The following is a 16,686-nucleotide window of genomic DNA, read 5'->3' as shown; positions in this document are numbered from 1 at the left end:
CGTTAGAGGAAGTTTTATTTACACATAGAGTACTGTATTGGGATCATGCAACATCCTGCCTGGGGTGTTGTTGGGATATTTCAGAAAGTCTTAGATAGGTACGTGTACGATAGAAAAATGGAGGGATATGTGGCGGGAAGGGTGAGGCCGAACGTGGGTTATGTTAACGGGTCAGCAGCGCATCCTGGGCTAAAGGGCCTATACTGTTCTGTAATGTTTGATGTTCTGTGTACCCATGGTCGAGAAAATAAATCATTTTGACCGACAGACTTAATGACTCAACGTCACGTTCAAGTCCCTCAATTTATATTTCAGTTCCCCTTACTCCCTCCTCATTGCCCCCCCAAGAACAGTGCTCCCTCCTCTCCACCCTTCCCACAGCACAGCGATACCTCCTAATCGCCCCTCCCACAGCACAGCGATACCTCCTAATCGCCCCTCCCGCAGAACAGCGCTCCCTCTGCACAGTCAGGGTGGGTAACTGCAGTGCATTTCGCAAACTGTGCTCTCTGGAGGCGCTGTGGAAGAAGGAGGGAGCGTTGCGGGAAGAGAGAGGGGGTTGAAGAGAGAATGGAGGAAGGGGAGAAGGAGGTGTTAAGGAAGAGGGGAGGGAGAAAGAGGAACAGAGAGTGGGTAAGGGGACGATAAGAGTGGCAGTAGGGGAGGGAGAGAGAGGGGAAGGGGAGGGGAGTGTTGTGTGGCTTGGGGAGTTGTCAGGACAGAGGAGTGTGTGAGGGAGGAGGGATGAGGGAGGGACCGGAACGGATTGTGAGGCCTCCTGCGGCCGTTTCCCTGTCCCACCAGCAGAGGGAGGCAGAGACCCGCACCCAGCGGCAGCTTCCCAGCTCCCCCGGAAAGCTGAAGCGAGAGCACGAAAACCTCCCACCCCTTCATCTGTCCCCCCATCATCCCACCCCTTCATCTATCCCCCCCATTTCCCTCCCACCCCTTCATCTGTCCCCCCATCATCCCACCCCTTCATCTATCCCCCCCATTTCCCTCCCGCCCCTTCATCTGTCCCCCCATTTCCCTCCCGCCCCTTCATCTGTCCCCCCATTTCCCTCCCACCCCTTCATCTATCCCCCCATTTCCCTCCCGCCCCTTCATCTGTCCCCCTATTTCCCTCCCGTCCCTTCATCTGTCCCCCCATTTCCCTCCCGCCCCTTTATCTGTCCCCCATCATCCCAGCCCTTCATCTGTCCCCCCATTTCCCTCCAGCCCCTTTATCTGTCCCCCATCATCCCACCCCTTTATCTGTCCCCCTATTTCTCTCCCGCCCCTTCATCTGTCCCCCTATTTCTCTCCCGCCCCTTCATCTGTCCCCCTATTTCCCTCCTGCCACTTCAACTGTCCCCCCATTTCCCTCCTGCCCCTTCATCTGTCCCCCCATTTCCCTCCCGCCCCTTCATCTGTCCCCCCATTTCCCTCCCACCCCTTCATCTATCCCCCCATTTCCCTCCCGCCCCTTCATCTGTCCCCCTATATCCCTCCCGCCCCTTCATCTGTCCCCCCATTTCCCTCCCACCCCTTCATCTATCCCCCCATTTCCCTCCCGCCCCTTCATCTGTCCCCCCATTTCCCTCCCGCCCTTCATCTGTCCCCCATTTCCCTCCCGCCCCTTCATATGTCCCCACATTTCCCTCCCGCCCCTTCATCTGTCCCCCCATTTCCCTCCCACCCCTTCATCTATCCCCCCATTTCCCTCCCGCCCCTTCATCTATCCCCCCAATTTCCCTCCCGCCCCTTTATCTGTCCACCATCATCCCACCCCTTTATCTGTCCCCCTATTTCTCTCCCGCCCCTTCATCTGTCCCCTATTTCTCTCCCGCCCCTTCATCTGTCCCCCTATTTCCCTCCCGCCCCTTCATCTGTCCCCCCATTTCCCTCCCGCCCCTTCATCTGTCCCCCCATTTCCCTCCCACCCCTTCATCTATCCCCCCATTTCCCTCCCGCCCCTTCATATGTCCCCCCATTTCCCTCCCGCACCTTCATCTATCCCCCCCATTTCCCTCCCGCCCCTTCATCTGTCCCCCCATCATCCCAGCCCTTCATCTGTCCCCCCATTTCCCTCCAGCCCCTTCATCTGTCCCCCAATTCCCTCCCGCCCCTTCATCTATCCCCCCATTTCCCTCCCGCCCTTTCATCTGTCCCCCCATTTCCCTCCCGCCCCTTCATCTGTCCCCCATTTCCCTCCCGCCCCTTCATCTATTCCCCCATTTCCCTCCTGCCCCTTCATCTGTCCCCCCATTTCCCTCCCGCCCCTTCATCTGTTCCCCCATTTCCCTCCTGCCCCTTCATCTGTCCCCCCATTTCTCTCCCGCCCGTTCATCTGTCCCCCATTTCCCTCCTGCCCCTTCAGCTGTCCGCCATTTCCCTCCAGCCCCTTCATCTGTCCCCCCATTTCCCTCCCGCCCCTTCATCTGTCCCCCCATCATCCCAGCCCTTCATCTGTCCCCCCCATCATCCCAGCCCTTCATCTGTCCCCCCCATTTCCCTCCTGCCCCTTCATCTGTCCCCCAATTTCCCTCCTGCCCCTTCATCTGTCCCCATTTCCCTCCCGCCCCTTCATCTGTCCACCCATTTCCCTCCTGCCCCTTCATCTGTCCCATTTCCCTCCCGCCCCTTCATCTGTCCCCCCATTTCCCTCCCGCCCCTTCATGTCCCCCCACTTCCCTCCAGCCCGTTCATCTGTCCCCCCATTTCCCTCCCGCCCCTTCATCTGTCCCCCCATTTCCCTCCTGCCCCTTCATCTGTCCCCCCATTTCCCTCCCGCCCCTTCATCTGTCCCCCCATTTCCCTCCTGCCCCTTCACCTGTCCCCCCATTTCCCTCGCGCCCCTTCATCTGTCCCCCCATTTCCCTCCCGCCCCATCTGTCCCCCCATTTCCCTCCTGCCCCTTCATCTGTCCCCCATTTCCCTCCCGCCCCTTCATCTGTCCCCCATTTCCCTCCTGCCCCTTCATCTGTCCCCCCATCATCCCAGCCCTTCATCTGTCCCCCATCATCCCAGCCCATCTGTTCCCCCATTTCCCCCCAGCCCCTTCATCTGTCCCCCATTTCCCTCCCGCCCCTTCATCTGTTCCCCCATTTCCCTCCCGCCCCTTCATCTGTCCCCCCATTTCCCTCCTGCCCCTTCATCTGTTCCCCCATTTCTGCCCCTTCATCTATCCCCCCATTTCCCTCCCGCCCCATCTGTCCCCCCATTTCCCTCCCGCCCCTTCATCTGTTCCCCCATTTCCCACCCGCCCTTTCATCTGTCCCCCCATTTCCCTCCCGCCCCTTCATCTGTCCCCCCATTTCCCTCCCGCCCCTTCATCTATTCCCCCATTTCCCTCCTGCCCCTTCATCTGTCCCCCCATTTCCCTCCCGCCCCTTCATCTGTTCCCCCATTTCCCTCCTGCCCCTTCATCTGTCCCCCCATTTCCCTCCCGCCCGTTCATCTGTCCCCCATTTCCCTCCTGCCCCTTTATCTGTCCCCCATTTCCCTCCAGCCCCTTCATCTGTCCCCCCATTTCCCTCCCGCCCCTTCATCTGTCCCCCCATCATCCCAGCCCTTCATCTGTCCCCCCCATCATCCCAGCCCTTCATCTGTCCCCCCCATTTCCCTCCTGCCCCTTCATCTGTCCCCCAATTTCCCTCCTGCCCCTTCATCTGTCCCCATTTCCCTCCCGCCCCTTCATCTGTCCACCCATTTCCCTCCTGCCCCTTCATCTGTCCCCCCATTTCCCTCCCGCCCCTTCATCTGTCCCCCAATTTCCCTCCCGCCCCTTCATGTCCCCCCATTTCCCTCCAGCCCGTTCATCTGTCCCCCCATTTCCCTCCAACCCCTTCAGCTGTCCCCCCATTTCCCTCCCGCCCCTTCATCTGTCCCCCCATTTCCCTCCTGCCCCTTCATCTGTCCCCCCATTTCCCTCCCGCCCCTTCATCTGTCCCCCCATTTCCCTCCTGCCCCTTCACCTGTCCCCCCATTTCCCTCGCGCCCCTTCATCTGTCCCCCCATTTCCCTCCCGCCCCGTCCCCCCATTTCCCTCCTGCCCCTTCATCTGTCCCCCATTTCCCTCCCGCCCCTTCATCTGTCCCCCATTTCCCTCCTGCCCCTTCATCTGTCCCCCCATCATCCCAGCCATTCATCTGTCCCCCCATTTCCCTCCCACCCCTTCATCTGTCCCCCATTTCCCTCCCGCCCCATCTGTCCCCCCATTTCCCTCCTGCCCCTTCATCTGTCCCCCCATTTCCCTCCCACCCCTTCATCTGTCCCCCATTTCCCTCCCGTCCCTTCATCTGTCCCCCCATTTCCCTCCCGCCCCTTTATCTGTCCCCCATCATCCCAGCCCTTCATCTGTCCCCCCATTTCCCTCCAGCCCCTTTATCTGTCCCCCATCATCCCACCCCTTTATCTGTCCCCCTATTTCTCTCCCGCCCCTTCATCTGTCCCCCTATTTCTCTCCCGCCCCTTCATCTGTCCCCCTATTTCCCTCCTGCCACTTCAACTGTCCCCCCATTTCCCTCCTGCCCCTTCATCTGTCCCCCCATTTCCCTCCTGCCCCTTCAACTGTCCCCCCATTTCCCTCCTGCCCCTTCATCTGTCCCCCCATTTCCCTCCAGCCCCTTCATCTGTCCCCCCATTTCCCTCCCACCCCTTCATCTGTCCCCCCATCCTCCCACTCTTTCAACTCCAGGAAGCTGTGACTCTATTGATTCGTCCTCTTTGTTATTTGCCTGTCTCTTCCCTCCCTCCCTCTCTCTGTATTGTCTCCCTCTTTCCCTCCCTCAACTCTCTCACACTCCACTGGAGGTCCCTCGCCGTCCCTCCACCAATGGAAGCTGGGTGTGGCCACTCTGCCCTGTCAGGTTGCTGCTAGACACAATCCACCCCCCTCTCTCCTTGCCCCTCCCTGCTGCTTGGTGTTCCCCACCCCCTGCTCACTCCCAACCCACGCCCCTCCTCCCCATCGCTCGGTAAGGGGAGGGACGGTCTATAAACTCACCGCGCCCGGCCGGGGGTAGGGCACACGGCCGGTGTAGGGCCCCCACTGGAAGTGCCGCCCCTCGCGGTGGGCGAAGGGGCCGTTGAAGACCGTCCGGACGTCCGACAGGGAGTAGACGCAGACCGCTGACCCTCGGAACACGGAACTGGAGGCAGAGCACAAGAGTGAGGGGGGAGAGGGAGGAAGGGCAGAGAGGGGAGGGGAGAAGGCTGGGGCAATAGAGTGGGGCGTGGGGGGGGGGGTGAATCCACTCACCCCGAGGTGGAAAAGACGCCATAAATCCGTGGATTTTTCTTGTCCTGGGTCGGCTGAATGAAGACATCGGCTGTGGGTGTTGAGGGGGAGATGTGACGTGGGTTTGCCTTCCATTGCCCCCTCACCTTCACTCACTCTCATCCTCCCCCAGTCACCAATCCCATCTCCTCTCACACCTCTCCCCACCCAGGCCTCCCATGTGACCCTCCTTTTATCCCCTCCTGTACAGCTCTCCTTCCCTCTCACCTCAGCCCCACCCCACCTCCCCTCCTCCCTCACCACTACCCCCTCTGCTTTCCTGTCCTCCATCCCCCTCCTCCTCCTCCCTCCCTTCACGACTCACTCAGCTCATCGAAGGTGGTCTCCACGCCATCGGATCCCGCCAACCCGCACACCAAGCGGGCCTTTAGGAAGCTCGTCCACTTGTTGACCAGGGAGCGTTGTCCTCCGCTGTCGTTCTGAGGCAGGAGGGAGCGGGTTAACTCAGCCGCGAGGGGGATGTTCCCAGCCCCGGGCGTGCCCAGCTCTAGCGGGACAAAACACTCCCTCCCGCCACCAAGCGGGGGACGGGAAGCAGAATGCCAGAACGGACAGCAGAGTGCAATCAGGACCACGAGGGTGAGCTTGGTGCCAGTGTGTCGGAATGGCATTAGAGCTCAGGGCACGGACCAACCCCTGGGATTATGTCATCGTAGGCCTGAGTGAGATCTGTTACAGGAGGGGCTGGACTGGTAGCACGATATCCCCGGATCTGTTGTCTTAGACATGATAGAACCGGCAGGGGTTAAGAGAGGAATTGTGGCTGGACTAGTGAGGGAAAATGTCAGGGCAGTGCTCAGTCAGGACAGACTGGAGGGGTCTATGGGTGGAACTGGGAAATGAGGAGGGCACGGCCACATTAACGGGGCTAGATTGCAGCCCACACAACACCCCGGGCGATTTACAGGGGCAGTTTCTGCAGAGATTGTGGACTGTTGCAAGGTTGCGATAGTTAACTTTCCACACATTGACTGGGACTTCCAGGCTGTGACAGACGGGAAAGAGCCCATCAGACAAGTTCCGGGAAATTTCCTTCATCGGTACGTAGAAGTCCCAATGGGAGAGTGTGTGATACTGGGTCTGCTGTTAGGGAATGCGATAGGGCAGGCGACAGAAGAGAGGAATACCTTGCGTCTACTGATGAAAATGCCACTAGTTTCGAGATAATTATGGAGAAGGGTAAGCCTGGTCCCTGGGTTGAGATTCAAAGTCAGAGGAAGGCCAATTGCAACGGTATCAGAAAGGATCTGGGAGGTGTTTATTGGAACAGGCTGTTTTCTGGCAAAAGTGTACTTGCTAAGTGGGAGGCCTTCAAAAGTGAGATTTCTGAGAGTACAGCTTGTACGTTCCTGTCAGAGTAAAAGGTTTAGACAACCTTGGTTTTTGAGAGACATTGAGGCCCTGGTTAAGGGAAAAAAAATGAATTGCATAGGAGTAACAGGCAGGCCGGAACAAATGAGGGATTTGAGGATTCTCGCATAAGGAGGGCTGAAAGAAGGCACGAGGTTGCCCCAGCAGACAAGGAGAAGGAGAATCCCAAGGGCTTCTACAGATACGTCCGGAGCAGAAGAACTGCCAGGGACACGGATGGACCCCGGAAGATCCGTGTGGATTTCTATTTAACAGAAGAGGCCGCACTGGATTTCTATATCTATATTTACAGGAGACGGACAGTCTAGAGAATGAGGCAAAGCAGCAGTGAGTTCATTGACCCCATACCGATGACAGAGGAGGGAACGTTTGCCGTCTTGAGGCAAATCAGGGTGGATAAGTCACCAGGGCCCGAGAAGGTGACCCTGTGGGAGACAAGTGCAGAAGTTGTAGGGGCCCGAGCAGAGATATTTAAATCATCCTCAGTGACAGGAGAGGTCCCGGAGGACGGGAGGATAACCGATGCCGTTCTGTTGTTTAAGGATAAACCAGGAAATTAGAGACTGACGTCGGTGGTGGGAAAATCATTGGAAGGTTTTCTCAGGGACCGGGCGTGTAAGATCGAGGCACGTGAACGTCAGCGAGTTAGACCAGCGGGACGAATTTCAAAAGAAGGCATAGAGCGAATGGTGGAGTGGAGGGAGTCAAAGTCAGAGGGCTTTGGCTCGACGGGGCTTCACCAATGACGAGGTAGGTTACTTGTGAGGAATAGGAAGTATGTCTGTCAGGCCGGTGTTCTGTACCGGGAGTCAGATGTGGGGGGTCCGGGAGACTCCCAGCCTCCCGGACGGCCACATCTGCGCCAGGTGCGTCGAGCTGCAGCTCCTGAGGGACCGTGTTAGGCAACTGGAGATGCAGCTCGATGACCTTCGTCTGGTCAGGGGGAGTGGGGAGGTGATAGAGAGGAGTTACAGGCAAGTAAACCCACCGGGACCTCAGGAGGCAGGTAAGTGGGTAACAGTCAGGAGAGGGAAGGGCAAGAGTCAGATACTAGAGAATACCCCTGTGGCTGTACCCCTTGACAGTGATTACTCCTGTACTGTTGGGGGGGGGAATGGCCTACCTGGGGGAAGCAACAGTGGCACAGAGTCCGGCCCTGTTGCTCAGAAGGGTAGGGAAAGGAAGAGGAAGGCAGTTGTGATAGGGGACTCTATAGTTTGGGGGTCAGACAGGCGATTCTGTGGATGCAGGAAAGAAACGCGGATGGTAGTTTGCCTCCCAGGTGCCAGGGTCAGGGATGTTTCTGGTCGCGTCCAAGATATCCTGCGGTGGGAGGGAGAACAGCCCAAGGTCGTGGTACATATTGGTACCAATGACATGGGTAGGAAAAGGGAGGAGGTCCTGAAAACAGACGACAGGGAGTTAGGAAGGACACACAAAGGTAGTAATCTGCCTGTGCCATGCGACAGTGAGAATAGGGATAGAATGAGGTGGAGGATAACTGCGTGGCGGAGGGATTGGAGCAGGGGGCAGGGATTCAGATTTCTGGATCATTGGGGACTCTTTTGGGGCAGGAGTGACCTGTACAAAATCGACGGGTTGCACTGGAATCCCGGGGGACTGATATCCTGGCAGGGAGGTTTGCTAAGGCTACTGGGCAGAGTTTAAACTAGAATTGTTGGGGGGTGGGAACCGGACTGAAGAGATGGAGGAAGCGGCGGTTGGCTCACAAATAGAGAAAGCTTGGAGACAGTGCGAGAGGGAGGCTAGGCAGGTGATAGAGGAGGGACGCGCCCAGACCGATGGTTCGAGATGTGTCTATTTTAATGCAGGAACTGTCGTGAACAAAGTGGATGAGCTTAGAGCATGAGTCAGTACTTGAAGCTTCGATGTTGTGGCCATTGCAGAGGGTTAGAAATGGTTCCTTCAAGTGCCAGACTTTAGATGCTTCAGAAATGACAGGGAGGGAGGCAAAAGAGGAGGGGATGAGGCGCTGTTGATCAGAGATAGTGTCACGGCTGCAGAAAAGATGGACACCATGGAGGGATTGTCTACGGAGTCTCTGCGGGTGGAAGTTAGAAACAGGAAGGGGTCAACAACTCTCCTGGGTGTTTTCTTATAGACCACCCAGTAGTAACGGGGACATCGAGGAGCAGATAGGGAGACAGATTCTGGGAAGTGTAATAATAATAGGGTTGTCGTGATGGGAGATTTTAATTTCCTCAATATCGATTGGCATCTCCCTAGAGCAAGGGGTTAGATGGAGTGGAGTTTATTAGGTGTGTTCAGGAAGGTTTTCTGACACAATATGTAGATAAGCCTACAAGAGGAGAGGCTGTACTTGATCTGGTATTGGGAAATGAACCTGGTCTGGTGTCAGATCTCTCAGTGGGAGAGTATTTTGGAGATAGTGAACATAATTCTATCTCCTTTACCATAGCATTGGAAAGAGATCAGAACAGTCAAGTTAGGAAAGCATTTATTAGAGTAAGGGGAAATATGTGGCTATCAGGAAAGAACTTGGAAGCATAAATTGAGAATAGATGTTCTCAGGGAAACGTATCGAAGAAATGTGGCAAATGTTCGGGGGATATTTGCGTGGAGTTCTGCATAGGTACATTCCAGTGAGGGGGAAAGGATGGTAGGGTACAGGAATCATTGTGTAGAAAGTCTGTTGTAAATCTAGTCAAGAAGAAAAGAAGAGCTTACGAAAGGTTCAAAAAACTAGGTAATGGTAGAAACCTAGAAGATTATAAGGCTAGCAGGGAGGAGCTTAAGAATGAAATTCGGAGAGCCGGATGGGGCCACGAGAAGGCCTTGGTGGACAGGATTAAGGAAAACCCCAAGGCATTCTATGTACATGAAGAGCAAGAGGATAAGTTGTGAGAGAATAGGACCTATCAAGTGTGACAGCAGGAAAGTGTGTAGGGAACCGGAGGAAATAGCAGAGGTACCCAATGAATACTTTGCTTCAGTATTCACTATGGTAAAGGATCTTGGCGATTGTAGGGATGACTTACTGCAGATTGAAAAACTTGAGCATATAGACGTTAAGAAAGAGGATGTGCTGGAGCTTTTGGAAAGTTGGATAAGTCACCGGGACCAGACAAGATCCACTCTAGGCTACTGTGGGAGGCGAGGGAGGAGATTGCTGAGCCTTTGGCGATGATCTTTGCATCATCAATGGGGACAAGAGAGGTTCCAGAGGATTGGAGGGTTGCAGATGTTGTTCACTTATTCATGAAAGGGAGTAGAGATAGCCCAGGAAATTATAGGCCAGTGAGTCTTACTTCAGTGGTTGGTAAGTTGATGGAGAAGATCCTGAGAGGCAGGATTTATAAACATTTAAGAGGTATAATATGATTAGGAATTGTCAGCATGGCTTTGTTAAAGGCAGGTCGTGCCTTATGAGCCTGATTGAACTTTTTGAGGATGTGACTAAACGCATTGATGAAAGTAGAGCAGTAGATGTAGTGTGTATGGATTTCAGCAAAGTATTTGGCAAGGTACCCCATGCAAGGCTTATTGAGAAAGTAAGGCGACATGGGATCCAAGGGCACCTTGCTTGTGGATCCAGGACTGGCTTGGCCACAGAAGGCAAAGAGTGGTTGTAGACGGGTCATATTCTGCATGGAGGTCAGTCACCAGTGGATTGCCTCAGGGATCTGTTCTGGGACCCCTAGTCTTCGTGATTTTTATAAATGACCTGGATGAGGAAGTGGAGGGATGGATTAGTAAGTTTGCTGATGACACAAAGGTTGTGGATAGTATGGAGGGCTGTCAGAGGTTACAGCGGGACACTGATAGGGGCAAAACTGGACTGAGAAGTGGCAGATGGAGTTCAACCCAGGTCAGTGTGAGGTGGTTCATTGTGGTAGGTCAAATATTGATGGCAAAATATAGTATTAATGGTAAGACTCTTGGCAGTGTGGAAGATCAGAGAGCTCTTGGGGTCCAAGTCCACAGGACTCCCAAAGATGCTGCGCAGGTTGACTCTGTGGTTAAGAAGGCGTACAGTGCATTGGCCTTCATCAATCGTGGGATGGAGTTTAAGAGCTGAAAGGTAATGTTGCAGCTCTATAGGACGCTGGTCAGACCCCACTTGGAGTACTGTGCTCATTTCTGGTCACCTCGCTACAGGAAGGATGTGGAAGCCATAGAAAGGGTGCAGAGGAGATTTACAAGGATGTTGCCTGGATTGGGGAGCATGCCTTATGAGAATAGGTTGAGTGAACTCGGCCTTTTCTCCTTGGAGTGACGGAGGGTGAGAGGTGACCTGATAGAGGTGTACAAGATGATCAGAGGCATTGATCGTCTGGATAGTCAGAGGCTTTTCCCCAGGGCTGAAATAGCTAGCACGAGAGGGCACAGGTTTAAGATGCTTGGAAGTAGATACAGAGATGTCAGGGGTAAGTTTCTTTTACCCCCACGGAGAGTGGTAAGTGCGTGGAATGGGCTGCCGGTGATGGTGGTGGAGGTGGATATTTTAGGGTCTTTCAAGAGACTCCTGGACAGGTGCATGGAGCTCAGAAAAACAGAGGGCTATGGGTAACCCGAGGTCATTTCTCAGGTAAGGGCATGTTCGGCACAGCTTTGTGGGCCGAAGGGCCTGTATTGTGCTGCAGGTTTTCTATATTTCTATTTGGACAGTCAGCATGGCTTCATGTGTCATTCCTATCCAATCTTGTAGAGCTTTTCACGGTATTTGCCAGGGAAGTTGATGCAGTCGATGTTTTTTACATGGACTTTAGCAAGGTGTTTGACAAGGTCCCGCACGGGATGCTGGCCAAGGAGGTTCGGTAGCTCGGTGTTCAGGACGAGGTAGTAAATTGGATTATTCTGTACGTCGGTTTAGTGGGAGAAGCCAGAGAGTGGTAGTCAATGGTTGTCCATCTGACTGGAGGCCTGTGACTGGTGGGGTGCCGGACTCGTGCTGAGGTTGTTTCTGTATCAGCGGCCTGGTTGATAATGTGGTTAACTGAAGCAGCAGTTTTGTGGATAACGTCAAGATTGGGGATGTAGTGGACAGCGAGGACGACTATCGGAGCTTTCAGGGGGATCTGGACCAGCTGGAAAACTGGCAGGTGGAATTTAATGCAGACAAGTGCAAAGCAGGACCAATCAGGGTAGGTGTTACACAGTGAACGGTAGGGCACTGAGGAGTGCGGAAGTACAGAGGGATCTGGGAATACAGGTCCATAATTCATTGAAAACGACATCACATGTGGATAGGGTTGTAAAGAAAGCTTTTGGCACAACGACCCTCAGAAATCAAAGAGCTGAGTACAGGAGATGGGATCTTATGTCGAAGTTGTATAACACGTTGGTGAGGCCTAGTCTGGTGTATTGTGGGCAGTTCTGGTCACCTACCCACAGGAAAGATGTAAGTAAGGGTGCAGAGAAAACTTACAAAGATGTAGGGGCCCAAGTTAGAAGGTAAAATTGAATAGATTAGGATTTTATTCCCCAGAATTTAGAAGGTTGAGAGGAGATTTGATAGAGGTCTGCAAAATGATGAGGGGTATAGATAGGGTAAATGCAAGCAGGTTGGGGGAGACTGCAACTGGAGGTCATGGGGTAAGGGGGAAAGGTGCAGTGTTTCAGGGGAAATGAGGGCAATGTCTTCACTCAGAGGGTGGTCCAGTGTAGAAGGGGCTTTGATCTCACCGTTTAAGAGAAATTTGGACAGGTACACGGATGGGAGGGGTATGGTCCGGGTGCAGGTCAGAAGGACTAAGCAGATTGATGATTCAGCACACACTAGATGGGCTGAAGGTGCTCCTGCGACTCCAACCTTCCCACACAGACCCGTGAACTCACCAAGCACACCCGCCCGATCCGGGAGTAGATCTGCCGGCTCCCGGCTTCCATTGATTTCTCTCGGAAGAAGAAGTACACCTTGTCGTCCGTGCTGTCCGCACTGTCCGGGATCATCTGGGCGTGGATGAAGATCGGATCTGCGGGGAGAAGGGAGAGGGAATCACAACTCTGGCCTCGCGGAGAGCTCCTTCACTGCGGACGAGGGCGGGGGGTGGGCAATCTCGAGCGCCAGGGTCCCGGGTTCAATTCCCACCGCGTTGTCTGTAAGGTGTCTGTTCGTTCTCACTGAGAATGTGTAGATTTCCTCCCTTTTTCCAAATGCAGAGAGGTCAGTTGGGTGTAATTCAGCAATCTGAACTCAATGTTCCGTATCTCTTAAGAAAAATAAAAGGTTTGGAGAGCAGGCAGAGAAATGGCAGATGGAATACAGTGTAGGGTAGCGTATGGCCTTCACTATGGTCAGAAACTAAAGGGGTAGACCGTTTCCTAAAGAGCAAGCAAACTCAGAAATCAGAGATACAAAGGGATTCGTGCAGGATTCCCTGGGGGTTAACTTGCAGGTCGAGTCTGTGGTGAGGAAGGCAAATGCAATGTGAGCATTCACTTCAAGCGGACTAGAACAGAAAAGCAAGGACGTAATGCTGGGGCTTTCTGAAGCACTTGTGAACAGCTTTCTGCCCCTTAGCTAGGAAAGGAGGTGCTGGCATCGGAGAGGGTCCAGAGGGTGTCCGTGAGAACTATCCCGGGGATGAAAGGGTTAATGTTTGAGTTGCATCTGGTGGCTCTGGGCCTGTACTTGCTGGAATTTAGTAGAATGGGGGTGGGAGGGGGGGGGCACCTTCTCTGCCGGGACTTGAGAAACTGAGTTACAGAGAGAGGTTGAACAGGTTAGGACTTTATTCCCTGGAGCCTAGGAGAATGAGTGGAGACTTGACAGAGGTGTATAAAATTATGATAGAGTGAATGCAAGCAGGCTTTTTCCACCGAGACCAGGGGAGAAAAAAGCCAGAGGACATGGGTTAAGGGTGAAGGGGGAAAAGTTTAAAGGGAACATTAGGAGGAGCTTCTTCACACCGAGCGTGGAATGAGCTGCCAGATGAAGTGGTAAATGCGGGCTCACTTTTAACATTTAGGAAAAACTTGGACACGGATGAGAGGGATATGGTCCAGGTGCAGGTCAGTGGGAATAGGTGGAAAAATGGTTCGGCACAGCCAAGAAGGGCCAAAAGGCCTGTTTCTGTGCTGCAATGTTCTATGGTTCTAAAACCAATCAAATATTGAAAAGCCTAGACAGAGTGGATGTGGAGAGGATGTCTCCTATAGTGGGAGAGTCTATGACCAGAGGGCACAGCCTCAGAATGGAGGGACGTCCATTTAGAACAGAGTTGAGGAGGAATTTCTTTAGCCTGCTGGTGAACCTGTGGAATTCATTGCCAAGTCACTGGGCATAGTTAAAGAGGGGGTAGATCTGTTCCTGGTTACTCAGGGTATCAGGAGAATGGAGTTTGAGGAGGGTAATAAGTCAGCCATGATGGAAAGGTGGAGCAGACTCTCGATGGGTCCAATGGCCTAAACCTGATCCTATGTTGTATGGCCTAACTTTTAGAAGGAAATTAAATGTTTCTGTCGCATTACACTTGTCCTCTCAGTGTTAATCACCAGAGGTTCTGCAGCTGCTAGAACTCACACAAAATCAGACAGGCACAGTAACGTAGAGGTTAAGCACGATGGGTGACCGAGTTCAATTCCCCCCCCAGCCTGTAAAATGAGGAATGCTCTCCCCTTCACCGCGTGGGCTCCCCCCCCTCGCCACGGCCAGTAGACTGGTCAGTAGGTGCATTGGTCGTTGTAAATTGTCCCGTGATTGTGGGGTGGAATGGCCACACTATATCTAATAACTACCCAAACCGCTGGGGGGACGCGACAGGTCACCGTTCCGGGCCGAGCCCCTTCATCAGTCCTGACGGACGGACTCCTGGGAAGGCCCGGGAGTAGCGTAGCGCTGTTGCCGTACCAGCAACTCAGGGTTACTTCCGCCACCGTCTGTACCCTCTCCCCATGATCTGTGCTGTACTGTAGGCGGGGTCAGTTTATCGTCTCACACGCAGAGACGAGTTCCTACCGCTGACTCACGTCTCACCGCGTGGGCCTCCTCCTGTTCCCTCCCTCACTCCAAAGCAGCACGGGTTAGGGAGCCGTGGGCACCCGGCACAACGCTCGCTGATTTGACTTGACGCAAACGGTCTTCCGATGGACATGGGACTGACCTTTATCTCTATATGTGAGAGGAAGGGTGCGAGGGTTAAGGTGCTTTCCTTGCACTCACTGGCCACATTGTTAGGTACACCTGCTTGTTGATACAAATAACCAATCGGCCAATGACACGGAGCACGCAGACACGGTCAAGGCCAAACACCAGAACGGGGAAGAAACGTGATCTAAGTGACTTTGACTGGGGAATGATTGCTGGTGCCAGATGGGGTGGTTTGAGTATCTCACAAACTGCTGATCTGGGGATTTTCACGCACAACAGTCCAGAGTTTACAGAGAATGGTGCGATAAACAAAACACCCAGTGAGCGGCAGTTCTGTGGGTGAAAATCGCTTGTTTCTGAGAGAAAATGGCCAGACTGGTTCAAGCTGACAGGAAGGCGACAGTAACTCAAACGTCTGTGGTTTACAACAGTGGGGTACAGAAGGACATCTCTGAACACCAAACACATCGAACATTGAAGTGGACGGGCTACAATAGCAGAAGACCACACCGGGCTCCACTCCTGTACCTGACAGAGTGGCCACTGACCGCACGTCAGTGACTCTGATCATGTCAGAGTCCCTTCGATCTCATCTGATGCCCCCCTCAATAACCTGCAATTGATCTCATCAACAGGATCCTGGTGCTCCTCAGCTCTGACCAGCAGGCTCATCAACACCTCCCACGTGAGAAATGCAAACCCCCCCACCCCCCAAGTTCTGTCCTTTGTCTGATCCTCGTCCGAAGCCGAGTTGAGATCGATGTTTCCTGAATGCTCCCCTCCCCGGCCAGAAACAAGCAGGAGGAAATGTGCCGATGCTGGAAATCCGGGCAACACGCACAAAATGCCAGAGGAGCTCCCCTGGCCAATTCCCAATCAGGATGAAGTCGCAGGGAGCTTGGCCCCCTCCCGTATCGCCTGGCTCGCGCGCTTACCGTTAAGCCACCTCGAGTCGTGCTGCTCCGTCCGGATGGCCGGACGATCTCCCAGACTGCGGAATACCGCTGCGTCCATTCCCATAAAGTCGACGTGGACCCCGGCATAGAGACTCCCGTCTAGGGAACGTTGTCGGTGGGGGAGGAGACATGGGAGGTGTCAGAACGAGGAAGGTGCTTTACTTGCTGCCTATTCCTGGGACTGCAATTCCCACCTCCCCACTGCCCCTCCCTCCTCACCAACACTACCCCTCCCCACCTCCCCTCCCTCCTCTCCATCTCTACCCCCCCCACCGCCCCTCCCTCCTCTCCATCTCTACCCCTCCCCACCGCCCCTCCGCCCTCTCCATCTCTACCCCTCCCACCGCCCCTCCCTCCACCAACACTACCCCTCCCCACCTCCCCTCCCTCCTCACCAACACTACCCCTCCCCACCTCCCCTCTCCCTCCCCTCCCTCCTCTCCATCTCTACCCCTCCCCACCGCCCCTCCCTCCTCTCCCTCTACCCCTCCCCACCGCCCCTCCCTCCTCTCCATCTCTACCCCTCCCCACCGCCCCTCCCTCCTCTCCCTCTATCCCTCCCGACCGCCCCTCCCTCCTCACCAACACTACCCCTCCGCACCGCCCCTCCCTCCTCTCCCTCTATCCCTCCCCACCGCCCCTCCCTCCTCTCCCTCTATCCCTCCCGACCGCCCCTCCCTCCTCACCAACACTACCCCTCCCCACCGCCCCTCCCTCCTCTCCCTCTATCCCTCCCCACCGCCCCTCCCTCCTCACCAACACTACCCCTCCCCACCGCCCCTCCCTCCTCTCCCTCTATCCCTCCCCACCGCCCCTCCCTCCTCACCAACACTTCCCCTCCCCACCGCCCCTCCCTCCTTTCCATCTCGACCCCTCCCCACCGCCCCTCCCTCCTCTCCATCTCTACCCCTCCCCCGCCCCTCCCTCCTCTCCATCTCTACCCCTCCCCACCGCCCCTCCCTCCTCACCAACACTACCCCTCCCCCACCGCCCCTCCCTCCTCT

The 16,686-nt window shown here is 54.8% G+C and overlaps 1 protein-coding gene across 2 annotated transcripts in view; it reads right to left on the bottom strand.

Moving 5' to 3' along the window:
- Window positions 1–16,686, bottom strand: part of LOC132380579 (semaphorin-3F-like) — a 52,306-nt gene that overhangs the window by 16,941 nt on the left and 18,679 nt on the right. For both annotated transcript variants that reach the window (XM_059949496.1, XM_059949495.1), the window contains exons 5-9: window positions 15,662–15,781; window positions 12,473–12,609; window positions 5,586–5,700; window positions 5,243–5,312; window positions 4,988–5,132 (exon numbers count right to left, since the gene is read on the bottom strand). In XM_059949496.1, coding sequence (XP_059805479.1) covers window positions 4,988–5,132; window positions 5,243–5,312; window positions 5,586–5,700; window positions 12,473–12,609; window positions 15,662–15,781 — 587 coding nt within the window. The remainder of the gene's footprint in view (window positions 1–4,987; window positions 5,133–5,242; window positions 5,313–5,585; window positions 5,701–12,472; window positions 12,610–15,661; window positions 15,782–16,686) is intronic.

Source organism: Hypanus sabinus, chromosome 24 (assembly GCF_030144855.1).
Source record: "Hypanus sabinus isolate sHypSab1 chromosome 24, sHypSab1.hap1, whole genome shotgun sequence".
In the NCBI taxonomy this organism is placed as follows: domain Eukaryota; kingdom Metazoa; phylum Chordata; class Chondrichthyes; order Myliobatiformes; family Dasyatidae; genus Hypanus; species Hypanus sabinus.
The sequence above is the reverse complement of the archived record's forward strand: the minus strand, read 5'-3'. Positions and strand labels throughout refer to the sequence as shown.